General features: G+C 48.1%; 1 protein-coding gene across 4 annotated transcripts in view; it reads left to right on the forward strand.

Moving 5' to 3' along the window:
* CCND3 (cyclin D3) overlaps positions 1 to 26,461 on the forward strand; it is an 81,206-nt gene that overhangs the window by 51,500 nt on the left and 3,245 nt on the right. Inside the window, exons 1-2 of one of the 4 annotated variants that reach the window (XM_067752992.1) lie at positions 22,398 to 22,743; positions 23,614 to 23,829. The exons of 1 other annotated variant lie outside the window; for it this stretch is intronic. In XM_067752992.1, coding sequence (XP_067609093.1) covers positions 22,546 to 22,743; positions 23,614 to 23,829 — 414 coding nt within the window. In that variant the 5' untranslated portion in view covers positions 22,398 to 22,545. Of the gene's footprint in view, positions 1 to 22,397; positions 22,744 to 23,316; positions 23,482 to 23,613; positions 23,830 to 26,461 lie in introns of those variants that run through there. 2 more of the 4 variants (XM_067752993.1, XM_067752995.1) reach the window with 2 other exon arrangements.

The following is a 26,461-nucleotide window of genomic DNA, read 5'->3' on the forward strand; positions in this document are numbered from 1 at the left end:
TGTGGAGCCACGGTAAGAAAGAAATGAGATAATGCTTGTAAAGAAACTGGCACAAGTTTGTGGAAAGAAGAGAAGAAACTTGGGGTTGTCTGAGTTGGTGGGAAAAAGAGAACATAAAACTGGTAACCAAATATATGATTTCAACAAAAGGCCAAATATTTCTTAATTTCATCTGATTCATGATTTCTCACAGGCGCTGTCGGGGTGGGTGCTCGTTTCATATTCCCCACGTGGAGGCGGGTTGTGCTGGCGGTGGGAAATGGCTCTGTGACCTCTCTTTGGTGAAGAGGAATGGGTTAGAGTTAGTTGGGCTCACGGATAACATGGGATTGCTTTTTACTTCCTGTCTTGAAAGGGGTGGGGGAGATAGAGAGGAAGGAGGATTGTTAATATAAACTTGAAATCCAGACTTCTTTTTCTAAAGTACGTGTCCTCAGCTGTGTGACCTCAGATGAACCTCTCACTGTCTCAATTCTCTCTTTACCACAAGGTCATTGAGATGGCCACATAATAGCCACTTTACATGCAGCATCTTGTTTAATCCTTGAGACAAGCCTGTGAGCTAGATATTACATCCCATTTTAGATAAAGGAGAAAACTGTGGTTCAGGGGAAGTTAAGTTACTTGTCTAAGGCCACACAGCACACAGCCAGCAAGGGATATATCTGTGATTTCAGCCCAGGACTGACACCAAAGCCCATGAGCTTTCCACTCTGCCCCAGGATAGATTCGGATTTTGTTGGGTCTAAAGCTTAGGCAATTCTGGGGGGCCCTCTTTAAGAAAAACACTGCAAAATCCCAAATATAAAAGGTACAAAAGTGAATATTTATTTAGATTTTGAAATGAAATCACGACATATTAGAAAAATGTTAAACATGAAAAATATCACAAATGTCACCAAATCCAGAAAAATAACAGAATATTTGTGTTATCTACTTGATTCTCCTCTATAATACTTTTTTCCTACATCTTTTGGCTGCATCCTTTTTGTATCTGCTTATGACAGTTTCCATAGAGAAAATAAAAAAGATAACCCAGTGTTATCTAGCATGGTTGATTGGAAGTTTTTTAAATTATCGATGGTTTAGAAAAGTTTATTCCAGCTTCACAAGTGACTGGTCATATCATATAAATATTAGGATAGTTGTCAAATTTGGGGAAAACTCCGTCAAAGTTCCTGCCGTATGTGAACCGTAAGATTTTAGGGCAAGTTATGTTTTCTGGTGCAGTGATTTATCTAAAATAATCTTTGAATTGGTGACACATCTTACCCTGTTTGCTGTCAGCTAAATGTTATCTTTGTTGATAACCACTGTTTTATCAAAATCAGCAAAAAATTCTAATCTTTTCCAATGGTTTCCCCTCTCCTACCCCTTGATATGGAATGAAGATGGTTTACATTAATAAAAGACTCATAATTAAACTCCTTTCTCCTAAATATATGACCTTTTAAAGGGAATTCATTACAAAATACCGGATGTGAAAATATTTGAAGCATTTGGATGATCTGGCCTAGAAAGGGGAAGGCTGGAGGAAGCAAATAAATAACCACCTTCAAGGACATGAACCTTAGTGGGCAACAGAGTCACCAGGGTGTATCTGTGACTTTGATTCTGGGATCTGGGGAGGGGCTCAGGTAGCTGCCCAGTTACCAGGTTCTGCAAGTCACTTTGAGCAGGTGTCCTAAAATGGATACAAAGAGTAATAGAGAAATTTGTGGGTGTGAGGACAGCTGACAGCTGCCTTGCTGTGGACTCAAAGTGTGATCCCTGGTTCAGAATTGCTGGGGGAGCTAGTTAGAAGTGCAGAATCTCAGGCCCCACCCAGAACCGCTGAATCGTAGTCTGCATTTTCACGAAGTCCTGGGTGGTTCTGTGCAGGTGATTGTCTGAGAAGCCCTGGACCAGAGACTTTAGCAGAAACTCCCAGATGTGCCCCATCCCAACTTGGAAGCTGGTCTTTTTCCCTTCTGTGTCCTTTGCCTTGGGACCTGGCCTGTCTTCTAACACTCATCCATTGTGTTGATTCATTGTATCTCTATTTCCCCTCCCACTGGGCTGTGAACTAGAGAACCAGGTGTATTCCTCTTTGATATCCAACCCCTCTCGGTGCCTGGCACACAGAAGGTACCATTTATGGAATGCCACCGGGTGCCAAGAGTTTTGCCTCTCTTACCTCCCTTGGCCCTCCCCTCAAGCTTGTAGACTGAAACAAATACCCCCATTTTGCACGTGAAGAAACTGAGGCTCCGTTGCCTGCCTAGTGTCATGAGTGGCAGAGCTGGAATCCAAGGGGTATCTGATTCCAAAGCCTTCAGTAGGGGATCAGTAAATGTCCCATCACTTATTGACTTGATTATTCATTCAAGCATTCATTCGTGTTTTAATTTATTCACTGAGGAGACTCAGGGGAAGATGAGGAAGAAGAGAGTAGAATATACTTCCTCCTGGTGAACTATTTTTAGAACAGGTGCTGGGTGGTGTCAACCTTCCAGGGGCAGGGAGCTGGGCTGCCCAGGAGGCCCCCAGCGAGTCCGGCCTTGGGAGCCGGGACTTGATACTCCGCCACCGCCCCACCCCTTTCAAAATGTCCTCCATGACTCAGCAAAGAAACCATGGGTCTGAAATCAGAGATGAGGGCAAAAAACCCTCAAAAATGCTGTCTTTTCCTGGAGGAATTTCCCTTTCATGTGTCTCATTCCTCTGCTAGGGAATCCAGGAAGCCTTTGGCCTGTGGTCAGCTGTGACCCCAAGTCTGGTTTCCTGGGACTCAGCCCTCCTCCTCCTGCATCCTCCCCAGGCCTGGGGACAAGGTCAGTTTTTCTTCTTCAGTGGTCTCTGGTTTGAGGCCGCTGGGGGCTTGCCCAGTCCATGTCTCCTTAGCTTGTCCTTAAATCATTAACTCCAGATCCTGGACCTCTCAGTTTCCTCCTCTGTAAAGCGGGGATAACAATAAATTTGAGGATTAAAATAATTAATTTATGTAGCACATTTAGAACCATGCCTGACACACAGAATATATAACTGTTTCTGTTGTTCTTGTTATCATTAATTATGAAGCAGATATTCGTACCTGGAGGAGACTTGGATGAACTTGTGCTAAACTTCTTCTCTTTCCATTTGTTCCAACCTCACCCCAGAATGTGTGTGAATTCTCAATTATCCATGTTGCAGAGAGCTTCAAGGGGCAACTGCAAATGAGGGAATATATGAATAAATTAGAAAGCTCCCGGTTGCCCTTTGACAATGAAATTCTTGTAAATGGATAGGAGGCATGACTCAATAGATTGTTGGTTTGGGAATAACCACATTCATCCTGGGAGGGGATGGCCCTCTGAGAATGTACGATCCTAGGAGAGACAGACCTTCCTTCTAAGAGGTAGTTTACGGATAGACTGAGAAATTCAGCATGAAGATATATAGGGAGGAGGGAGTAATTCCTTGCTGGAGTGGGACTTGTGGCTCAGCCCTGGACGTGTTTCATAACCACCTGGGGATAAACATACAGAACCTGGGCCCCAGGCCTGGAGATTCTGGTCTCCCGGTCTGGGAGTGGAGTAGGGGCATCAGAATTCTTCATAAGCTCGGCGGTTCCCTGGTAGCCTAGTGGGCCTAGTGGTCAAGATTCCAGGCTTTCACTGCCATGGCCCGGGTTCAATCCCTGGTTGGGGAACTGAGATCCTGAAAGCCACGTGGCGCCGCTGAAAAAAAAGGATTCTTCACCAGTTCACCAAGTGATCAGGAATGAAGCCAAGTAAATGGAGACAACGTAATAATTACAACACATACCATAAACTGGATGTTGGAGGTGCATTTCTCTCCCTCAGAACCACCCCTACAAGCAGCTTATATGATCCCCATTTTATAGGTGAGAAGGCTGAGGGTCAAGGTCACACAGCAGAGCCTGTATTTTAATCTAGATCTGAGTTTACAGGCCTAATAGATAATATTTTTGTTACATTCCACACTGCAGGAGGTCAGCCTGGAAGAAACTTCCCAGAAATTGAAATTAAGATCCTCTGCTCTGAGGTAAACTATAAAATCGATACATAATGGGTCAGAGTAAAAATAGGCAAACTGATCTAAAGAGACACAGAGGCTTCTAGAGCCAAGGAGGGCTCGACCTTAACCCTTGGCCTCTGTTAACGTATCTGAAGAAAGAATGCGTCAGTGGGGCTAGGGGGTGCTTGGGCTGAGAGAGGGGTCCTGGCGCTGCTGACCTCTGGCGGCATCGTGATCTGACATCAGCTGTTTGCTTCAGCTTTCTCCCTTCTCTCCCCACCTCTCGGGCTGTTGTTCCCTCCCGAGGCCCCTCTTTCTCCACTTACCCCTTGGATGTGGGTGATCTCTGTATTCTGCTCTCCCACATTTCCTAGGTGGCAGCATCCAGTCCGGGGCTGGGTTGCCTGTGCTGAGGACTTCAGAGGTGCATGCATACCCCTGTCGTCCAGGCTCAAGGCATCCAGGTCAAGGTCGGAGAGAGGGGAGGGTGTCTGCAGCCAGGGCCAGAGCTCACACTCCAGCGGGGCCCATGTTGGCTGTGGACCTTAAAGGTTATTTTTTTAGTCTCAGTCTCTTTACCTGTGAAATGGGATAGTAATGCCTACCTTAGATGATTGTTGTGAGAATGAAAATAGACTCGGCATTCCAAGCGCACGGTAAGGACTCTATAAATGACACCTATTTATTATGTCTGGCCGGTGTGGGACTTCACTTGAATGTGGACACTTCAACGGCAACCTGTGAAACAGAGAATCTTTTCCCCTAAATCTGTTCTTCCACTTAGATTCCTAATCCTAGGAAACAGAAACACCTTCCTCCAAATTGCCGAAGCCAGACTCCCGAGAGTAGGCCTGGACTCTTCTCCCCACCACCATCCAAACGGCCACCGAGTTCCAGTGATTCTGTCTCCTGCATTTCTTCTATTATCATAAGCTGCCCTTGGAATTTCTCACTAAGTTATTACAAGAACCTCTTAACTGCTCACTTAGTTTACTCTTCCTGAAACTCCAGATGCTTATGTACTCAGGTTCTGGTGCAGATGAAAACCCTTTAATAGCTCTCCATTGCCTTGGGGGCACAGCTCAGATTCTGCTGCTGCCACAAAGGCCTTCATGATCTGCCCTGCCTTCTGTCCGGCCTCCGTTCTTGCCACCATCCTGTCTTGCGCCCTACCTGCTGGCAGTGCTGAACCACACACCAAATATTCCTGGTCCTTGCACCTCACTAAGCCTCACTAAGTCTTCACTAGGAGAAAAACCACATAAACACACACACACACACACACACACACACACACACACACACACACACACACACACACACACACACACACACACACACACACACACTCTGGAGCCCTTCTCCCGAGGTTTCTATCTGTTTTTCCAACAGGACTCTGAGCCCCCAGCTCCCCTTGGGCATCTCTGGGTGCCTGGCATCTCTGAGAGCAGGAGGCTCTCCTAATAAAGTGTAACATTGCATGGGGTGGGCCATGCACAGTTCTGTACAGTTTACAGCCTCACACCTCTGTGGGATCCGTTTGCTTCACTCATCCATTCTGCTGCATTTGTTGAACACTTCCCTCAAGCCCTGGTCCAGGCACTGGGGATGTGGCAGGGTTAGGAGGATGGGAATTCTAGAGGTAGGGGAAGTGGCTCCCATTTTATCTAAAAAGTCCGGGAAAGCCTCTCTGAGAAGGTGACCAGTGAGCAGAGGCATGAGAGAAGGGGGAAGGGTGCTGTGTGGGAATCTAGGGGAAGAGTGGTCCAGGCAGATGGAATAGCCAGGACAAAGGGAATCACTAGCCCCATTTGACAGATGAGGAAGGCAAGAGTCTAGGTTAAGTCATCCAAAGTCACAGGGTAAGTGGCCACGCTGGGTTTCAAACCCCAGTTCTGTAACTCTTTTTTTTTTTTTTTTTTGCGGTACGCGGGCCTGTCACTGCTGTGGCCTCTCCCGTTGCAGAGCTCAGGCTCCGGACGCGCAGGCTCAGCGGCCATGGCTCACGGGCCCAGCCGCTCCGCGGCATGTGGGATCTTCCCGCACTGGGGCACGAACCCGTGTCCCCTGCATCGGCAGGCGGACTCTCAACCACTGCGCCACCAGGAAGCCCCCAGCCAGTTCTGTAACTCTTGACTCACAATGTCGGCCGTTGCTCTACACGGTCTTTTTATTTATTTATTTGTGCTAGGTCTTAGTTATGGCATGCAAATTCTTAGTTGCAGCATGCATGTGGGATCTAGTTCCCTGACCAGGGATCGAACCCAGGCCCCCTGCATTGGGAGCGCGGAGTCTTAACCACTGCGCCACCAGGGAAGTCCCTACACGGTCTTTTGTGGGAACAGTGGGCGCCTTGGCTGAGGACAGGCTGCTCTGTTCACCATGACACACTCTGGTTGGACTTTGACTTCCCGTGTCAATGACAGCATGGGCGGATCAGCTGGGATTGAGGTTCACCTGTGGCTCTGTTTTTCTGTTTTGTCTCTCCGTTTCTTTCCACGGCCTTTATTGGAGACAATTAGATTGTGTCTACTCCACAGGCAGCCTCAAGAAACACACTTTCTCCTGCAAAGCTGAAGACCCGACCCTGAATTATGATGACTTCGCAAAGGCACACTCCTCCTGCCTGGTCAGTAGTCAGGGTGGCCTCTGTGGACCCTGTATCTCACCCCACAGCTCCCTTCAGACTTCAGCAGAGAAACTGAGGCGAGCGTCTCTGCAGAAGTGATATATGAGCTGGCCTTGAAGGACATGGAGCATTTGAAGAGCGGTGGGGATGTGGGGTTTAGGCAGAAAGCAGTGTGTGGGCTGAGTAGGAGCATCCGTGTTGGACACTCAGTGGCCCTGGAGTATAGGTCGGAAGGGGTGGGGGGATTGGAGGGGAGATAAAGCTGGAGGGAGAATTTAGGGTAGATCATGGCAGCCTTTTTTTTTAATGGCCGACTTTGCACGTCCATTTCGGATAAGTGGTCTGGATTTTGCCCTGTAGACACAGAGATTTTAAGGTTTAAAGAAGCAAAGGGAGCACGTGTGCATTCCTGAAGTTTTGAAAGAGTGGTTGGGCAATCCTGGGGAACACAGGCTGGAGAGGGTGAATGGAGGTAGAGAGACCATGGGAAGAGAGTATTGCAGCAGTGCTAGGCTTAGCTGGGAGTACCGGAGCCTTGAATGGAGGGGCCAGAGTCCAGAGACATTTTGGAAGTAGAGGTGACAGGATCTGCTTATAGATTGATGTGGAAACTCGGATCCAGAGGAGCTGAGAAAGACTAATGTCCACGTTTTCATCTTGGGTGACCCAGTGGATCATGGTTAACCAACACAGAATGCAAAAAAAAAGGAGAGATAGGTTTCGAGCATCTTGTGTTCGAGGTGTCTGTGTGACATCCAGGTGGGGGTGTGGGCTGGGAGTTCGGGATGAAGGTTAGAGCTGGAGAAACATGAAAGCTGAGGCTGAAGGAATAGGGTGAGGTCTCAGAGGTGTACGTGAGAGGAGAAAACCAGGGCCTGGGCTTAAGCCCTGGAAGATGTTTTTGTAGTTCTAGAGGCAGATGGAGTATGGAGGAGCGAGGGGAGCTGTGGATGAGGGTTTTGATTAAGGCATCACTGGGACTATTTGACACACCTCAGCATTCGATGGTAGGTGATGGAGGGCACATCTCAGGGAGAGCACACGGTTGACCCAGTCGGGGTTATCTGCTCAGAGGCACTCAGACCAGGGGTGCTTCCGGTCAGCCTGGACTTGTTTACGTGGCCTTTGTGCCGGCTGCCTTCTTCCTCTGCACACGCCCAGCCTCCCGCTGTTGAGGGGAAACTTCTGAAAGTGGGTATCCTGATCTCTCCCCATTATTCTCCAGGAAGCTCAGCCTAGGGCTTTGCACCCTGTAGGGCACCGGATGTGGGTGCTGAATGACCAAGCAGAATGGATGACAGCGGGGAGCTTGGTCTGCTGCTTCTCCTTGAGTACCTTTTTAAGGAGAACATATCGTTTTGTGGAGTGGGTATAACCTGCTCCCTGAATCTTGAGTTGCTTCAGGCTTGCTCCATCCATTGGTCCATCCATCTGTTCTGGATCAGTGTAAACATCTACTAAAAGTTGAGTACTTTGAATATGGGATTGGGGGGCTCCCAGCACTTTTCACGCATAAGCTTACTTACATTACAACAGGCCTCTGAGGCAGATATTACTACCCTATTTTGCAGACGAGGAATCAGATCATTTCTCCCAGGTCACACAAGAAGTCAGTGGCAGAGGTGGGATTCAGCCCAAGTTTAACTCAAAAGCCCTTATGCTGTCAATCATTCATGCTAAGGCCACCCTAGGTAAAAGATGATCATATAATTTATTAATCCAATCTGGAGTGCTTTTTAAAATTTATTTATTTACTTTTGGCTGCATTGGGTCTTCATTGCTGCGCGTGGGCCTTGTCCAGTTGCGGCGAGCTGGGGCTACTCTTCTTTGAGGTGCGCGGGCTTCTCACTGCGTTGCTTCTCTTGTTGCAGAGCACGGGCTCTAGGCGTGTGGGCTTCAGTAGTTGTGGCACACAGGCTCAGTAGTTGTGACTCACGGGCTCTAGAGCGCAGGCTCAGTAGTTGCGGTGCACAGGCTTCGTTGCTCCGCAGCATGTGGGATCTTCTCGGACCAGGGATCGAACCCGTATCCCCTGCATTGGCAAGTGGATTCTTAACCACTGCGCCATCGGGGAAGTCCCTCTGTTTAACATTTGGAGGAAGTGCCGAATTGTTTTCCAAAGTGGCCGCACCATTTTACATTCCCATCAGCAGTGTAGGAGGGCTCCAATTTCTCCACATCCTCACCAACACTTGTTATTCCAAACTGGGCACTTTTGAGAGTGAAAGGGTGCACCATTAATAATTATATCAGGACAACCAGTACTAACTGGAACATATTCTACTTAGATACAAAAAGATTAGAAGATTCAATTCCTGATTTCAGGGAACTTTCTGGCCACAGGATGAGTCAAAGCCCCAAAACCCACATACTTGAGTCAATTGAAGAATCAAGCAAAGGTAAATTATTAAGAAGGAAAGCAAAAAAAAAAAAAGAAAAAGAAAAAAGGAAAGCAAAGTACATTTTGTTTCCCCCAGGAGACTGTATTTTCTTTAAGAGAAAAGAGCTGTCTTATTTGTCGTTGTATTCATGGCCCCAGGAGGATCTTGGCATTTGATAGCATGTCAATGAAGATCTGTGGAATAAATGAATGAGAGAATTAATGATTCAAACACTCTTGGAGGGAATGTTAAAAAAAAAAAGAAAAGAAAAAGTCACCTGGCTTGGATTTGTGAGTTTGGGGGAAAGATGGATCTTTTCTAAAAATGTATTTTTTTGCTCAGTGTTTTAACAACACTAATGACAATTTAAAAAGGAAAAAGTGAATAACCTACAATTAGAGGGATCTTAAACTGGATTTTGCAAGTGTGAATGACTGAACAGAGGTGGAGGAAAGGCCTTCCAAGCAGGGGAGTTGCCTGAGCAGGGAGTCCAGAACCACAGCCATGTCTTTATCCTACAGGAGGTTAATAAATTTGGGGAATAAAAAGATGTGGTACCCACCCCCAGGAGTTTCCAGTTTTTGGGGAAACAATGAAAACAGTCTGTAACAACCTTTCACTGGTTGTGTGCCCTTGGGCAAGTCATTTCCCCTCTTTGGGCATCAACAATCCTTTTGTCTTAAAATTTCCCTGAGTCTTTCAATCTTACAACCCTGCAAGTTTCCTGGAATTGGTGGGCCAGGAGCTAGGCCTTGAAGGAAGGAGCTAGATTTGGAGAAAGGATGCCAGTGGTGGGTGATAAGGTCCTGAGGTGGGCTGGAGTGCTCCAGCTAAGATAAAATGGGATGGGGTGCCTTGGCCCTCTTGAAGGAGAACTTTAAAAGCCAGGCTGGTTGACTTTTAAATTTGACCTGATAAGCAGGTCCTTGGACTGGAGATGAAAGGCATGTCTGTGAGAGATTAATCTGATGGCTCTGGGCCACGGATCCTGGATCTGTGTGGAAGCAGGGTGAAGACCTAGGGCCTCTCAGGGAGGCTTCTGCAATAGTAATGTAGGCCCAGCCTTTCAAAAGAGGGTTTGAGACTCCTTCGGTTAGTTTTATGATACACATGGGTTCCATGGAGTTTCATTTTCCTAACCATAAGTAATTTAAACCATTATTTTTATAACAGTTATGACTGTATGATGGACCACATGCAAAATGTATATACAATTTTAAGGCAGAATATTAGACTTTCAGGTTTGCAGAAGGCAATTTTAGATTATGCAACCAGATTCCTCAGAGAGATGAATTCTCTCTGCTGTCAAGGGGGTTTACTTTGGTGGAAAATTTTGAGAAATTTGTTAAAAGCCTACTGGAGGAATAGGAAGAGTGGGATCTAAGTGAGCTTCAGAGAATGGTTTTGTTGGGCCAGGTAACTAATTGGATATAGGAAACCCAAGAAAGGAAGAAATCCAAGATGGCTTAATATCTGAGGACTCTGAAGAAAGGTGATGCTATTCATTAAAAAATGTACAAGTTAAGAGAGGGGTGGGAAATGATGGTCTGCCTTGAGAACATTGGGCACGGGTGGCCTTGAGAACATTGGGCACAGGTGGCCTTGAGAACAAAGGACTGGTTAGGATGGCCATGGAGGAGGAAGCAGTAACCCTTGGTCTTTCCCTGCCTTTGCTAAGGCCCTCAAAACTCTGTCCAGTGGCCTGGCACGCTTGGCACTTTGCCTGGTTTATTTTTAGTGTATCACTACTAAATAAGATGTTTACTGTAAGATTTTATTAGATGCCCTATATCAGACTAAGAAAGTTTCCATCTATCCCTTCTTTGACAAGAGTTTTTTCATATTGTAAATGGATGTTGAATTTTATCAAAAACTTTTTTGGCTTCTGTTGATGTGATCATATGATTTTTTTCCCCTTTAATCTTTTAGTGTGATGAATTATATCGATGTTTTCAAAATAAACTACCATGCATTAAAAAAAAATTTTTTCTATTTGTTTATTTACCTTATTTATTTAGTTTGGCTGTGTTGGGTCTTCGTTGCTGCACAAGGGCTTTCTCTAGTTGCGGCGAGTGGGGACTACTCTTCGTCGAGGTGCGCAGGCTTCTCATCGTGGTGGCTTCTCTTGTTGTGGAGCACGGGCTGTAGGCGCACAGCCTTCAGTAGCTGCAGCTCATGGGCTCAGTGGCTGTGGCTCGCAGGCTCTAGAGCGTAGGCTCAGTAGTTGTGGTGCACGGGCTTAGTTGCTCCGCGGCATGTGGGATCTTCCCGGACCAGGGATAGAACCCGTGTCCCCTGCATTGGCAGGCGGATTCTCAACCACTGCACCACCAGGGAAGCCCCTACCATGCATTTTTGGTATAAAGTCAATAACATATTGCCCTTTTTATATATTGCTGGAGTCAGTTTGCTAATATCTTGCTTAGGATTTTACATTCATGTTCATAAGTGTAATTTTCTTTTCTCATTTTGTACTCGTTGGGTTTTGGAATCAAAGTTACACTAAAAATGAGTTGAGATGTGAACCCTCTTCTTACATTCTCTGCAAGAGTTTGTATAAGATTGAAATTACTGTTTTCTTGAATGTCTGGTGGAGTTCTTTGCCTGTTTGCTATCAAAGGCTGTCCTATCACGTGGGATAGTAGAGAAAGGAACTTTTATTTGGGGAGTGAAAGTAGCTTAAAGCAATAAGGAAAATATACTATCTCACACATCACAAAAAGCCCAGAGGTAGGTGGTTCCAAGATTGGTTAATTCAGCCGCTCAACAACATCAGGGAGGGAAATTTGTTCTGATCGTTCAGCTGTCATTCTCAGGTGTCAGCTCCTTCTCTCATTATTGCAAGATGGGTGCAGCTACTCTGGGCATCACGGCAACATGGTTAAGAGTGTGGGTTCTGTAGCCAAACCTGGTTTCAGATCCCATAGCTATCTGACATTGGGTAAATCGCTTAACCTCTCCGTCAGATGGAATGATAGCAGTGCTTTACCTCAGAAGTTTAATGTTATATGGATTAAATGAATTAGTTTTTTAAACTCTTAGAATAGTGCACATAGTAAGCATCCAATAAATATTAGCACATCTTACTCCATTCTCACCTGAGGCAGAAATGAATCTATTTTTCTCTTGCACCCCACTTACTGAAGCCCCCTTATTAGACTTACTTCACACCTTATGGCCAGAATATGACAACTGCCCATTCCTAAACCAGCTGTGGAATTATCATGATTTGGTTTGGAAGAATTTAGGTTCAACCTCTGAGACAGGGGAGTGTCGGGCCTCCCCTGAAACAACCATCTGATACCACAACAAAATCTGGGTTCTGTTTGCGAGGCTGAAGTTGGGGTGGTGACAGTGGGGACTCTGCGCGTGGCACAAAGAGGGGCAGAGTAGGAGTCCCCATCCCTACTGTTGTCCACAGTATTCCTTGGAATCACTCCTCAGATTTGCCTAGCACTTCACAGTTTACTTCATGCTTTCTAACTCATGCATTATCACATCTGGTCTCGGAACCATTCTCTAAGCAGTTTGGCCTCTTGTTATCCTCTTTTATAGATGGGGAAACAGGCTCCCAGAGTTGAGGTGCTTGCTTGGTTCTGTGTTTATAGCTGGTACAGAGCTGGGTCCTGGGACTTAAATTGAGGTCTTCAGATTCAAAACTCTGCCTTTTGGGGTTTTTTTTGGCCACATCACGAGGCATGCATGATCTTAGTCCCTGACCAGGGATCAAACGCATGCCCTCTGCAGTGGAAGCATGGAGTCCTAACCACGGGACTGCCAGGGAATTCCCCAGACTCTGCCCTTTTATTCCTCTTCCACGAATTCCCAACTGTCTGTCATTTACATGCTGTCCTCACAGCTGCCACATCCATGTGCCTCCTCTGCTATTGTCTACTTCATATTTTCAAAATTAACAGTTTTTCATTAAATAATGTCTCTTAAAAGGAAGCTTGATAGGACTTCCCTGGTGGAGCACTGGTTAAGAATCCACCTGCCAATGCAGGGGACACGGGTTCGAGCCCTGGTACGGGAAGATCCCACATGGCACGGAGCAACTAAACCTGTGCGCCACAACTACTGAGCCTGCGCTCTAAAGCCTGCGAGCCACAACTACTGAGCCCACGTGCCACAACTACTGAGCCCGCGTGCTGCAACTACGGAAGCCCGCGCGCTGGCGCCCATGCTCGGCAACAAGAGAAACCACTGCAATGAGAAGCCCGCGCACCGCAACGACGAGTAGCCCCCGCTCACTGCAACTAGAGAAAGCCCGCGCACAGCAGCAAAGACTGAACACAGCCAAAAACAAATAAATAACATAAATAAATTTTAAAAAATAAAAAAGGAAGCGTGGTAAAGCCCCAGGTTTGATGTTCTGGTACATATACAACTTTTGAATGAGCGCAAAACTGTTAAAAACTGTTATTCAGGATTAGAACTCCTGCCCTGGCGCCTGCGTTCGAATCCCACCTCTGACGAGGTAGCACACACTCTCTACCCAGATGCCCGTGGACCTCACATTTTAGGGTGCAGCAGCCCCCTTCCAAGCCCCAGCCTTGCGACTTTGCCTGACGGCTGTTCTGGCTGTCAGCCCCCTTGCCATGCCCACCACCGCCCAGGAAAGCTGGAAGTGCTGGTGCTTAATTCCAGACCCACCTCCATCCCCAGCAGCCCTCAACCATGGCTGTTAGGAGTTGATGGACAGGTGTCCCTGTTCCCTCGCCCTGCCCCTCAGAAGCAGGTCCCCCAAGGCATGGGGCCTTTCATCATCTACCAGAGTTCCCAGAAGGACTGAGTGCCACTACCCCACAGTGGTAACTGACCCAGTGATGCATTCTTTACCGGCTTCCTTCCTCTCGGGTCTCATTTCCCCACTCTTTCAGGTGCTTCCTGGAATCACCTCCCAGGTACATTACTTCACTTGAATCCTTGTCTCAGAGTCGGCTTCTGAGGAGCCCAAACTAAGACAACCACTTGCTCACTGTCTGGTGTTGGGTGTTACCTAACTTCCCTGTGTCTCTCTGTTCCCATCTGTTATAGGAGGGTAATAAGAGCACCTGTGCCTCTTAGAGTGAATTGGTAAAGCTCTCAGTGCCTGGCTAAGAGAAAGTGCTTAGCAAGGGGGATGTACTACTATTATTACTACCTAAAATTCCCAACTGTGGGTAGGTGCCCCACAGTTGGGAGCTAAACTTTCTCTGGGTGCCCCCTTCTTGCCTCTCCCCTCTGATGCCCCCACCTACCCTCTGAGCTCCTTCAGTCCCACTTCTTCCACCGTAGGCTGCCTCATGGGATTCAGGTGCCCAGGATCACCCCACCCCTACCACTCCCACTGCAGCCCACCCTGCCCATCACACACAGATCACGTTGCCTGCCTCTGATGGGAGTTGCAGATGCCCAGGTAAATAAGTCTTCTGTCCTAATGACATCTTGGGATTCTCCATGATGCAGGATCACCATAGTCATCCAGTCCAGACTGGAAGCTCTTAAAACGGAGGCTTCTCATCTCTGACTCGGGTCCAGCATGTTCCAGTAAGTGTGGATTGTTAACTGTCACTGCTACCTTTATTGAGCACTTACTATGAGCCTGGGGCTGTTGTAGGTACTTTCTCTGTATTCATCCTTGCACCCACCCTATGAGGTATGTGCTATTACTATCCCCATTTTGCAGATGAGAAGCCTAGGACAGAGAAGTTAAGTAACCTGGCCAAGATCACACAACCGGCAAACAGCAACCTAACTCCAGAGCCTCTCTTACTTTTCGTGATGCTAAGCTGGTGCAGGGCTATCTCGTGCCTAGAATGAAGAATACTGGCTTCCTTGCTTCCCAGCTGAAAGTCCAAAGACCAGTCTCTCTTTGCCAGGTATTTTGCTATAGCAAGTTACCCATCCAAACCTGAGGCCCAGATCTCACCTCACCCTTAGCTGTGGAACAGGAATATCAAACAGGAAGGTCTCATTTATTCAGAACCCTGGCAGCCAGAACAAGGGAGAAAAAGCACATGTGTGAATATATAGGTTGTCTTCTCATTTTATGATAAGGAGAGACTTGACGGGTTCAGGCCAGTACCTGAGGTTTCTTTTCACAAGCAACGTATGGAGTAGAGATTGCAAACTGCTCCCTGCCCATCAGATCCAGCCCATAGAGCATGTGTGTGCCTTGGAAACTAAAGGAATTGGATGGCTCCTTACCACGGTGTAGCAAAAGGCTGGGGCTAAGCAGAGCCTCCTGGCTTTGTGGGGGGAACACATGCTGTCCACTGTGCCCAGCCCCACCCCTCCCCACTGACCCTGTGCTCTAGAGCTCCTCACTGACCACGAGTGAGTTGCCATTTATCATGAAACTTGTGCTGGTGTTTTTCTCACGTCCAGCTTGTCTCATTCATGCATTCATTCATTCATGCAAAAAAGATGTTTTGAACACTTACTGTGTACCAGGCACCATTTGGTTTCGGTGGGGTGGTGAGGGAATGGGCAAACTATAAACAGAACATGAAGGTAGAGTATAGTGTATGTTAGTGGTTAGTGGTAAGCAGAAAAATAAAGCGGTGAAAGGGCCCAGGGAGAATCAGGGTTGGGGTAGGATGGCCAGAAAAGGCTATATGAGAAATGTGACTGAGTTAAAGCCCAAAGGCAGTGAGGGAGGGGCTTTGGGGACATCAAGGGGCAGAACACTGCAGGCAGATGAAACAGCAAATACAAAGGGGACATGTACACCTGGTATGTTCCCAGAGTAACAAGGAGACCAGTGTGGCCAGAGCAGAGTGAGTGAGAGATAATCACACGAGTGAATGGAGAGCCCTGGGGGGTTGAGACTAGACTGGATGGGGCAAGGGTGGACCAGTGATGCCCGTCAGGAGGCCACCACCCCAATCCAAGCAACAGATGATGCCGCTGAGGCCAGGGTGGTAGCCGTAGAAATAGAGAAAAGGCAAAGATTGGAGATGTGTTTTGGACATAGAACCAATCAGAAATGGGTGATGTGTTGGATGTGGGAGACCAGTTAGGACAAAGAATTGAATTTGGACCAGGGAGGTAGCAGAGGAAGAGAAGAAAAGAGGGTGGATTCTGGAGATATTTTGAAAGTAGATGAGCCATGCCCTGCCGATGGATGGATGTGGGATTTGAAAGAACAGAGTCAAGAATGACACCGAGTGTTTTGGCCTGAGCAGTTGGAAGGATGGAGTTGCCATGTGCTGATAAGGGGAAGCTGGTGCGAGGAGCAGGTTTGTTGAGGGAAAGCTTAGGATATCCGTTTTGGAGAAGTTGAGTCTGAAGGTGCCTATTGGACATCTGTGTGGAGTTGCCGAGAAGGCAGCCTCCTGTGTAAAACAGAAACAGAAAACAGGTCAACTCACGTGCCTGCTCTGATTTGGTAGCCCTGTCCAGAGTGCTGTGTTGACATTTTTAAAAAATTATTTTAAAAATTATTTATTTATTTATTTGGTTGCACTGGGTCTTAGTTGCGGCAGGCGGGCTCCTTAGTTGCAACATATGGGCTCCTTAGTTGCGGCATGCATGTGGGATCCAGTTCCCAGCCAGGGATCAAACCTGAGCCCCACGCATTGGAGCGCTGAGTCTTAACCACTGCACCACCAGGGAAGTCCCGGTGTTAACACTTTTTTTAAAAAAAATAAATTTATTTATTTGTTTATTTATTTTTGGCTGCGTTGGGTCTTTGTTGCTGCGCGCGGGTTTTCTCTGGCTGCGTCCGGCGGGGACCACTCTTTGTTGCGGTGCGCGGGCTTCTCATTGCGGTGGCTTCTCTTGTTGCAGAACACGGGCTCTAGGCGCGTGGGCTTCAGTAGTTGCAGCACGTAGGCTCAGTAGTTGTGGCTCGCAGGCTCTAAAGCACAGGCTCAGTCGTTGTGGCGCACGGGCTTAGTTGCTCCGTGGCACGTGGGATCTTCCCGAACCAGGGCTCGAACCTGTGTCCCCTGCATTGGCAGGCGGATTCTTAACCACTTCACCACCAGGGAAGTCCCCGGTGTTAAAATTTTTAAGGCCCATTCAGGCTCAGTGGGAAAGAGTTTCTTGATCAATAGTGAAACCTGTCTTGGGAGCTGGATAGACAAATAATGGCGAACACTGGGTGTAAGACATTCCACTGTCGAGTGGGAAGAAAATGTGAAAAATTCTATTCTATGTATTTTTGTCTTACTCTTTACATTTTCTTTGTATGTTCTGTAATGTACATAATATGTTAGAGTAGCAGGTTTGGACATAGTTTATAAATGAAGTATTCTGTATCCATTGGAAGAGTATGCTTAGTTTTTACTGAGGAATAGATGAACAAAAACTTTTGGAGATTACTGATCTGAAATATTTTAAAACAGATGCTGAAAATAGTGACCTGGATTACTGTAAGCCCTGAAGTGTCTCCTGAATCCTAAAAAAAAAAAATGTTGTTCAGTTTAGTTTAAGGCTTAATTAAAACAATTGGCTTTCCAAAATACCAGTGTTACCAGACTTTTTTTTTTTTTTGGCCACAGCGCATGGCATGTGGGATCTTAGTTCCCCCATCAGGGATCAAACCCGTGCCCCCTGCAGTGGAAACACAGAGTCTTAACCATTGGACCACCAGGGAAGTCCATCAAAGACTTTAAAAAAGGGTGAGGAACTGTTCTAGAGTAAAGGAGATTAAAGAGGTAACAATGCAAACACAATCCTCGAATGGATCTTGGGTTGAGAAAGCAAAAAGCTATGAAAGGCTATTACTGGAACAACTGGGGACCTTTGTATGTAGATTGTCTGTGGTATTGTATTAGTATGCAATTTCTAATTGGGATCATTGTTTCATGGTTACTGGGAGACTGTTGCATTCTTAGGAGACACAGGCTGAAGAACGTAGGGGTAAGGAGTCATGATGTCTGTAATTAGGTCTCAAATAGTTCAGCAAAATACACGTAGGAATTTAGGTGAAGGGTGTGTTAGTGGTCACTGTGCTATTCTTGTAGCTTTCCTGTAGTTTTGAAATATTTCCAAGTAAAAATTTGGGGGGAAAGAGTATTCATATAAGTTTCTCCAGTTCTCGGAAAACTAGGAATCCGATAAAGGCACGTTAGACCGCTTTTCATATACTGGATTGTTTCATTGACCAGAACACTTGTCGTCTTCATCCCTTCTGAAGCAAAGAATTTGCCAAATCTTTCCCACCACTACAGTAATCCCTGGCATTTTATATTTTCCAGGTGCCTCCACATCCATCATATTACATTTATTATCATAAATAGTCCCTATAGATAAAGAAATTTGTGCCTGTAAATTCCACAATCACGATGAACTTTTTTTTTCAATGGCTCACCATATGCCAGGCACTGTTCTGTGTGTTTGACACGAATGAGTGCATTTCATCCTCCCAACCACACTTAGGGGGGGTATTACTGATAGTTAAGTCCACTAGAGGATTGTAAGTAAAGAAAAAAGTATGGGAGACCCCTGTAAGTTAATAATCACTTAAGAAAGCAGGGTTGCAAAACCGAGCAGCCTTGCTTAGCAACAAAACCCTGCAACATAAGCACGGTTTCATTACTATCATTCTCATTTTCAGAAAAGGAAACTGAGGCACAGAGAGGTGGTATAATTTGCCCAAAGTCACACAGCCAGGGAGGGTGGAGTGACAGAGCAGTGTCCCCGGGCCCTGCAGTGTTCACCACCAGCCCCCTGACCATGTACTTCACACGGTGATCTGGATCATCTAAGTTTGTTGGAGCTGCCATTCCAGAAGGAGGGCTTCTGGTCCTCAAATTTTGCTTTTCTCTGAGGGGTTCCGGGTGTATGTTCATAGGAGAAAGGGTACTCCTTGAAAGAGGGAACAACGACAACAGCAAAACTACCATCTTTGAATGCTCATATGGGCCAGGCACAGGCAAGATGCTTTCTGCCTGGTTAGTCCTCAGAACCCCTGTGCGGGGTAAAACTATTATTATCTTCATTGGACCAAAGAGCAAACGGTGGAGCCAGGCTTTGAGCACAAGCAGCCTGACCCCGCTGCATTGCCCCAGCCCCCCACTCAGGCTGCCTTGCCTCTACCTGTCATCTCAATGGGTCTGAAGGTAACAGCTATAGAATGTAGCCTGTGGGGTGATGGGCCTCACCCATCACCTTGTCCACCCCCTCAGTTCTCAAATGGGGACATTTCAATGCTGAAGAGGAAGAGGAGTGGGAGAAGGAAGAAGAAGAAGAAAGCATTGCATCCTTCCTCCTTGGGGCTTTTCATCTGGCCTGTGACATTCCATTCCCACCCCTCTAATTTGCCATTTCATTGAGCAACTTTTTCTAATTGAATGCACCTGGGCAGAAACTCCTCCCCATATTGGCCCTGGTCAGTGCTTTGTCTTTTTTTTTCTTCTTTTATGAAAAATACAAGGGGAGCCCCTATTTCTTTGAGGTGGAGGTGCTTGGTGAAGTTCCCAAGCAGATCAGCCAGCCCTCCAGAAACTCTTCTGCCTTGGCGCTGTGTTGAGCTCACCTACCTCCTTGTAGGACAGCCGGCTTGTAGCTGACCTTGGCCTGGAGGCCCAGGATGACTCTGCTCTGGGCATGGCAGTCCCAGCTAGGGGCGAGGCAGAAGTATCCTTCAAAAGGCCCTGCTCACCAGGAGCCACCTTCCACAGGGTGCAGGTGTTCCCCTTCCTCAGTAAACCAACAACTAATAAGTCAATTCGCACTCATGAAGGAGCACAAGAGGCAGTAGAATAAAGTAGTTAAGAGCATGAATTCTGCAGGCGGACTCCCTAGGTTGAATCATGCCTCTACCACTTATTAGCTTTGGGACCTTGGGCAAATTATTTAGCCACTCTGAGTACAGGTTTCCCTTTCTGTAAAATGTGGGGAAATAATAATATACTTCTGAAAAAAGTAAAAAATACTGGTGATTTACTGTCTCATCAAAGATGCACAATCTTCTTAACTGAACAGTCCTACTCAATAATTCTGAAAGTAAAGAAACATCTTCCTTCAGGACAGATCTGGTTTCTGGTTATGTATTTAACTTCAAAAGCTACATTTTTTCGTCCCCCTAAAAGCCCTTTACACTTCAACATCTTTGCCTCCCCATAACTTCATATCTGATCTTTATAATTTTAGATTCATTGTTGTCCTTAACAAAAGAGTGCAATGCAATGATTAGTTAACTAAAGGAACTTCTTGTTTGTATTTTTGAAGAGAGTAGACGACTTGCAAGATCAGACAAGGTACACAGCACACATTCACGCTGACACAACAAGAGCTGTTGAATTTAAAAATTTATGCAGATTACTAATAAACCACTTTTCATCTCGCCAGTTGGTAGAGGTGCTTTTTTTTTTTTAAGTAGATATCTAATGTTTGTTCATTAGATTGGTTCAGCCTTTCAGCAGGGAAATTTGGTAATAAGAACTGTATCAAAAGCCTTAGAATGTTTCATAACCTCTGATTGAGAAATTCCACTTCTAGAAATTAATTCACTTCTAGAAATAATCATGAGTGTGCACAAAGATATTACCACAAAAATATTTTACAGTATTATTTCTAATAGAGAAGAACTAGAAACTATCTAAATTGCCAACAGTACAGGTTTGGTGAAATACATTATGATCTATTCACTCAATGGCATACTAGGAAGTCATTAAAAATATGTTGAAGAATATTTAATGAGATGGAAAATGTGTTGACAGTATACTTTTTAGTGAAAAAAAACAGCTTACAAAACTTTGCAGAATGATCTCATTTTTAAAAGTATATGTGTTTATTCAGAGAATAATTTTAGAAAAATAAACATTGACATTTTAAAGGGTTATCTGGATGGTGCAATTGTGAGTAATTATTATTTCCTTTTTTGTGTGACTTATCAGTATTTTCTGTTTTCTACAATGCAGATGAATATTTCCATGATATGAAAACAACAAAAAATTATTATATAAAAAAGAACAATTCATTGAGAAAATGCTTAACGCAGAGCTTGCCTCTTATATAGGGTGTCATTGCTCTAGTAACTCGCTTCCTTAGCGTCTCCTCTCCTTGGAGGACCCCAGGAGAGGCAGGGATCCCCAAGGCCTCCTCCCATTTGGAGCATTACTGGAGGCTTGTGGTTTGCCTCCTGGTCATGTGGAATCCAGCTTTGGACAAACTGCAAAGTCCCAAAGTTTGGGAGGTAGAAGAAATGGCAACTGGAAGATTTTATATAGAGTCTGAGCAAGAAACTCCTCCAAAAAGGAGCTAGTTTTGGACTTCCATGGTGGCGCAGTTATTAAGAATCCACCTGCCCATGCAGGGGACACAGGTTCGAGCCCTGGTCCAGGAAGATCCCACGTGCTGGGGAGCAACTAAGCCCGTGAGCCACAACTACTGAGCCCACATGCCTAGAGCCTGTGCTCCGCAACAAGAGAAGCCACCACAGTGAGAAGCCAGCCCCCTCTCGCTGCTACTAGAGAAAACCCGTGCACAGCAACGAAGATCCAACGCAGCCAAAAATAGATAAATTTATTTTTTATAAAAGAAACTGGTAAAAAAATATATATATATTGATTGAAAAAAAGAGGAGCTAGTTTCTCTGCCCATGTTTTCCTCAAACAGAAACTAAGGCCGACTTCAGGGTTTGTCCAAGGCCACACAGCCAATTTAATGACAAGGTGAGGCCTTGAAGCCATGGCCTTTCCACCCTGTTGTATTTCTAAAATGTACTGATTTAGACTATCTCTTCTCACACTTTAATATGCACAGGAATCACCAGGGATCTTGTTGAAATGCAGATTTTGATCCAGAAGGTCAGGGATGGGCCTGAGGGTCTGCATTTCTAACCAGCCCTCAGGCGATGAAGATGTTGCTGGTCTGGGGATCAGTTTAAGTAGCAATGGTGTAGAGCACAGATTCTAGAGCCAGATCGTCAGCTTCCCAGTCCTAGCTCTGCTGCAGACAAACTATTATCATAGTTACTGTACTTCAGTTTTCTCAACCGCAGAATCAGTATGACTTAACTCCTAGCTTTTTCGTGAAGATTTAATAAGTGCTTAGAACACTCTTCACTAAGAACTAGCTGTTTTATTATTATTTATATTCCCTAGAGCAAGCAGCCAAGGGCGAAGCACGGTTTGACGAATGAATGAATAAATAAACTTTGGAGTCCTTCCTGGGCGACTGGAGTCAGAGAAGCAAAATGGGAGGGCTCGGAGGTGGGGAAGTGGCCCACCTCGAAAGAACTTCTCTCCACCGGGTGGTCAGAAGGACCCGGAGCGCCCGGAAGCCGGCCGGCCCGCGCCGCGGGGACCAATGCGGTCGCCCGGGGGGAGGGGGAGCGCCCGCCAGCCCTTTCCGTCTGGGCGCCGGAGGCCCCGCCCCCTGGAACGTCGCGACGTCCGAGCATTCCACGGTTGCTACTCGGTCGCGAGGGGCGGGGCGCCTGTCAGGGAAGCGGCGCGCTCGGCGGCGGGGGCGGGCTGAGGCTCCGCCGCGCAGTGCCAGCGCCAGCACTAGACCCGCGCCCCGCGCTCTCCGGCCCGCCGCCTGCGTTCTGGCTCGCGAGCCCGCACTCCCGCCCTGCCCGTGCGCTGCCCGAGTATGGAGCTGCTGTGCTGCGAGGGCACCCGGCACGCGCCCCGGGCCGGGCCGGACCCGCGGCTGCTGGGGGACCAGCGTGTCCTGCAGAGCTTGCTCCGCCTGGAAGAGCGCTACGTGCCCCGCGCCTCTTACTTCCAGTGTGTGCAGAGGGAGATCAAGCCGCACATGCGGAAGATGCTGGCGTACTGGATGCTGGAGGTACCGCCCGGAGGGTCTCCCCTCCCCCGCCACCCCGGCGTCCCCGGCTTGGGACATCCTGGTCCCAACAACAATCAGCAAGATGTTTCTGTGGCGCAGATCCTCGGGGCCTGGCCTTTCACTCCTTTCACTGGTGCACCCTACCTGGCTGCCTCCCTGGTGTCCCTTTCTTTCCCTTCTCCAACCCTGACTTTGACTGCCAGTTGTTTGGCACCCCAAGTAACCCTCTCTTCGGGCCGGAAAAGCGGGACAAGGGCCACCCTCTCCCCTCCGGCTTCTTTCAGCGTCTCCCCCCTCGCTCCCCCGCCCGGTCTTCTAGGGAGAGCGCGCCTGGAAAACCCTGGGCTCGGCCGCCCCCGCCGCAGAGCCGGTTCCTGTGTGTCGCGGGGTTCTGGCGGGGAAGGCGGTGGGGTGGCGCGCTGTTCCGGCAGTCAGGGAAATGAAAAGTGCGGGAGGCAGCCGCTGGCGTCTCCTCCCTTCCCTTTGGGTGTGTGCACTGGGTGGCGGTAATGGGGTTTAAGGTCCCAGTTCTCTGGCTCCCGTGGGTGACTCTTCCGTCCCCTCTCACCCTCGGTATTGGTGGGGGTGGGGGCAGTCTCAGTTTGGAATCCTTAAGGGAGGAAGCCTCTGGCGTACCCCGCTTCCCCCCACCCCCGGGGGGAAGGAGGCACCGCAGAGGAAGTGGAGGGGGGACAACACCTTGGGGAAGGCGCATCCTGCGTATTAGTCCTTGTCACTGTAAGTACACCTACCCCCTCCCGATTCTTGCTCCCTATTCCACTTCCCTTCAGCTCACCGCCCCCCCCCCCCTTTAGTGCTGCTGCGTTTCCTTTGCCTCTGCCCCAGAAGTGACTGTGCGCCCTCCCCCAGGTGTGTGAGGAGCAGCGCTGTGAGGAGGAAGTCTTCCCCCTGGCCATGAACTACCTGGATCGCTACCTGTCCTGCGTCCCCACCCGCAAGGCGCAGTTGCAGCTCCTGGGTGCGGTCTGCATGCTGCTGGCCTCCAAGCTGCGCGAGACTACGCCCCTGACCATCGAAAAACTCTGCATCTACACCGACCACTCTGTCTCTCCCCGCCAGCTGCGGGTGCGTGCATAATCCTCCCTACCCCCCAACACACACTGCCTCCTCACTTACCAGGAAAAGGAAAGCTAAGACCCTCAAGAGGCTTTCTGTCCCTGGGGAGGGTAGCAGAGGCTTTTTTTTTTTTTTTTTTTGATAAGAGATGGGACAGTGTGGTGTGATAGTCAGGGTAGCCCCAAGCCCAGGCTTGCACTGCCAGCGTGAACCAAACCCCTTCTCCTGACCTCCAGTGGGTGCCACTCCTTCCTGGTCTTTCCCCCAGATAGCAACAAGTCAAACTGCATGTCTACACTCACTAGTACTTTGCCTCTGGGTTTACACAGCCACCATGAGTTATTTATTGGCAGCAGCAGGACATGCCTACGCACCCCCCCTGGAGTGGGGGAGTGGAATGTGCTTCATGTGGGGGAGGGGGGCCGCCCTGGTTGAGTCTTTATCCCAGTGTGTGGACTTTGTGATTGAAAAGCCTCCCAGAGCAGATTATAGCCAGGGTTGCTGTAAGGAAGGGCCAAGGCGTTTCATCCCACCTTCTTTCCTTCCTTTTATATCCCAGGAGAAACAGCTCCTTCCTAATTCTCCATTCGCTAGCCTCACTCTGGGAAACTTGAGCAGCTGCTTCAGGCCTGTGGAATCATCTCTTCTTTTCCTCTTTAGCCAAAGGCCAGAGCTGAGGCACAGACTGGGGCTGAGCTGCAGCTGCTTCCGATGTGATAATGATGCCCTGTCCCCTGGCCCACCCACTCTGACCAAGGTCTTTCATAACACTGTGGGGAGCTGCTGTCACTCCTGTGGTTTGGGAAGTGGCTCCCTGGGCCTCTTGCTGGGAACTTGGGCTGGGCTCTTCCCGAGGCAGGACAGGGGAGACACCGGTTCTCTTTCCCCACTGAGCCTGGAGAGGAGGTGGGGGAGCTGCTTGGATCTGGAAGAGGTTATTTAGGGCGTGCAGATCGTCTCCCGAGGGGCGGGGGTGGGGGGAGACGGGTGAGCTGGCACCTTCCTCCACCTTGCTCTACAGCGGCCCAGTCTTCTCTTGACCCGGAGAGGAGTCTCTGGGCCCCATCTCCCGGGGAGGAGGGCAGCGTGCAGGCTGCTGTGATTGGCTGGCCAAGAAGCCAGGGTACTGGGGCCCCCGAGTGCTGCTTGTCGAGGAACGGGATTCCTCTTCCTGCCAAGTAGCTCTCGGAGATGGGAGTAGGAGGCCGGAGTTGGGAATCCGGGAGGCCCCACAGCTCTTTGTGATGAATCTGGTAGTTTTTGGCAAGTCTAGTTTTTGGTAGTTTTTGGCAAACCAGTGGAGCTGGTTTTCAGGGCTAATGAGCAAGATGTGTTTGGAGGGGTTTAGGCTAGAAGGTGACTTCCTTTTTGTGAAAAGATTAGGATGGCGTGTGTGCCTTTATGTGAGGAGAGTTTTTCAGAACAGGCCAAAAGTCCTCCCCATGCCTGAGCTGGGGGGTGGAGTATGCCGATCAATGACTTCCTAGAAGGTCAGAGTTGGAAGGGACCTCAGAGAGCTCCAGTCAGTCCAAATCCTCATGCCACAGAGAAGGCTGGGGCCCAGAGAAGGAAGGAAAGAAAGGTCCTGCCTCAGCATTGCACTGAGGTTGAGGAGAATTTGGATGTTCTAGCACTCAGGTGGCCTTAGAGGTTAGGGACGTGATGGAAGCTGCCAGGGGTGTGTTCTTGGCCAAGTGAGGGCTGAGATTCTCAGGGGCTGCCCTGATACAGGGTAAGGTGGCTGCCCTCCCTCACGCAGGACCCTATGCCTCCCCACAGGGAAAGCCCCACTCCAAGTTGCCTTCTAGATGTTTCCTTGGATGCTAGGTGCTTTCTGTTCACTTTTTTTTCCCCTAAAGGTTTCTTTTTTTTAAAAAAATTAATTAGGCTGCATTGGGTCTTCGTTGCCACATGTGGGCTTTCTCTGGTTGCAGCGAGCAGGAGTTATACTCTTCCTTGTGGTGCACAGGCTTCTCATTGCGGTGGCTTCTCTTGGTGCGAAGCACAGGCTCTAGGCACGCGGGCTCAGTAGTTGTGGCTCACAGGCTCTAGAGCGCAGGCTCAGTCGTTGTGGTGCATGGGCTTAGTTGCTCCGCGGCATGTGGGATCTTCCCGGACCGGGCTCAAACCTGTGTCCCCGGCACTGGCAGGCAGATTCTTAATCACTGTGCCAGCAGGCAAGTCCCTCTGTTCACTTCTGAGTTAGGAGTTTGACCACTGGGACAAGCACCGGGAGTAGAATGCTAGCTTCTCTGCCCAACTTCTTCCCGCTCCAGGCTGGGCTGTTTTCTGTGGGGCTCTGTGAGAGGTTCAAGAGGATGACACCTAGGTGGGGCCAGGAGAGGGACAGTGTGACTGGGAGCCTAAAAGAGGTTGGATGGGGTTGCCATTTCTACCTCAGTAAGGGGTCAAACCCATGAGTTCCTTCCTGAGATAAAACAATGAAGAAATCCTCATGTGTGCAACTCAGAAGTGGGGCCAGGGCTGGGAACCCCAGATGAGTGGATTGGGGTGGGGCTCCCAGCCTCCCTCCAGGACCTAGCAGTGGTATAGAGGCTAGGGCAGGCAGAGAGATGGTTTGATCCCTCAGGGATCATCTGGACCCATCCTGTTTGGTTTGGCCTCCACTTCTCTTCCTAAG

The sequence above is a fragment of the Pseudorca crassidens genome, chromosome 10, assembly GCF_039906515.1.
Source record: "Pseudorca crassidens isolate mPseCra1 chromosome 10, mPseCra1.hap1, whole genome shotgun sequence".
In the NCBI taxonomy this organism is placed as follows: Eukaryota; Metazoa; Chordata; class Mammalia; order Artiodactyla; family Delphinidae; genus Pseudorca; species Pseudorca crassidens.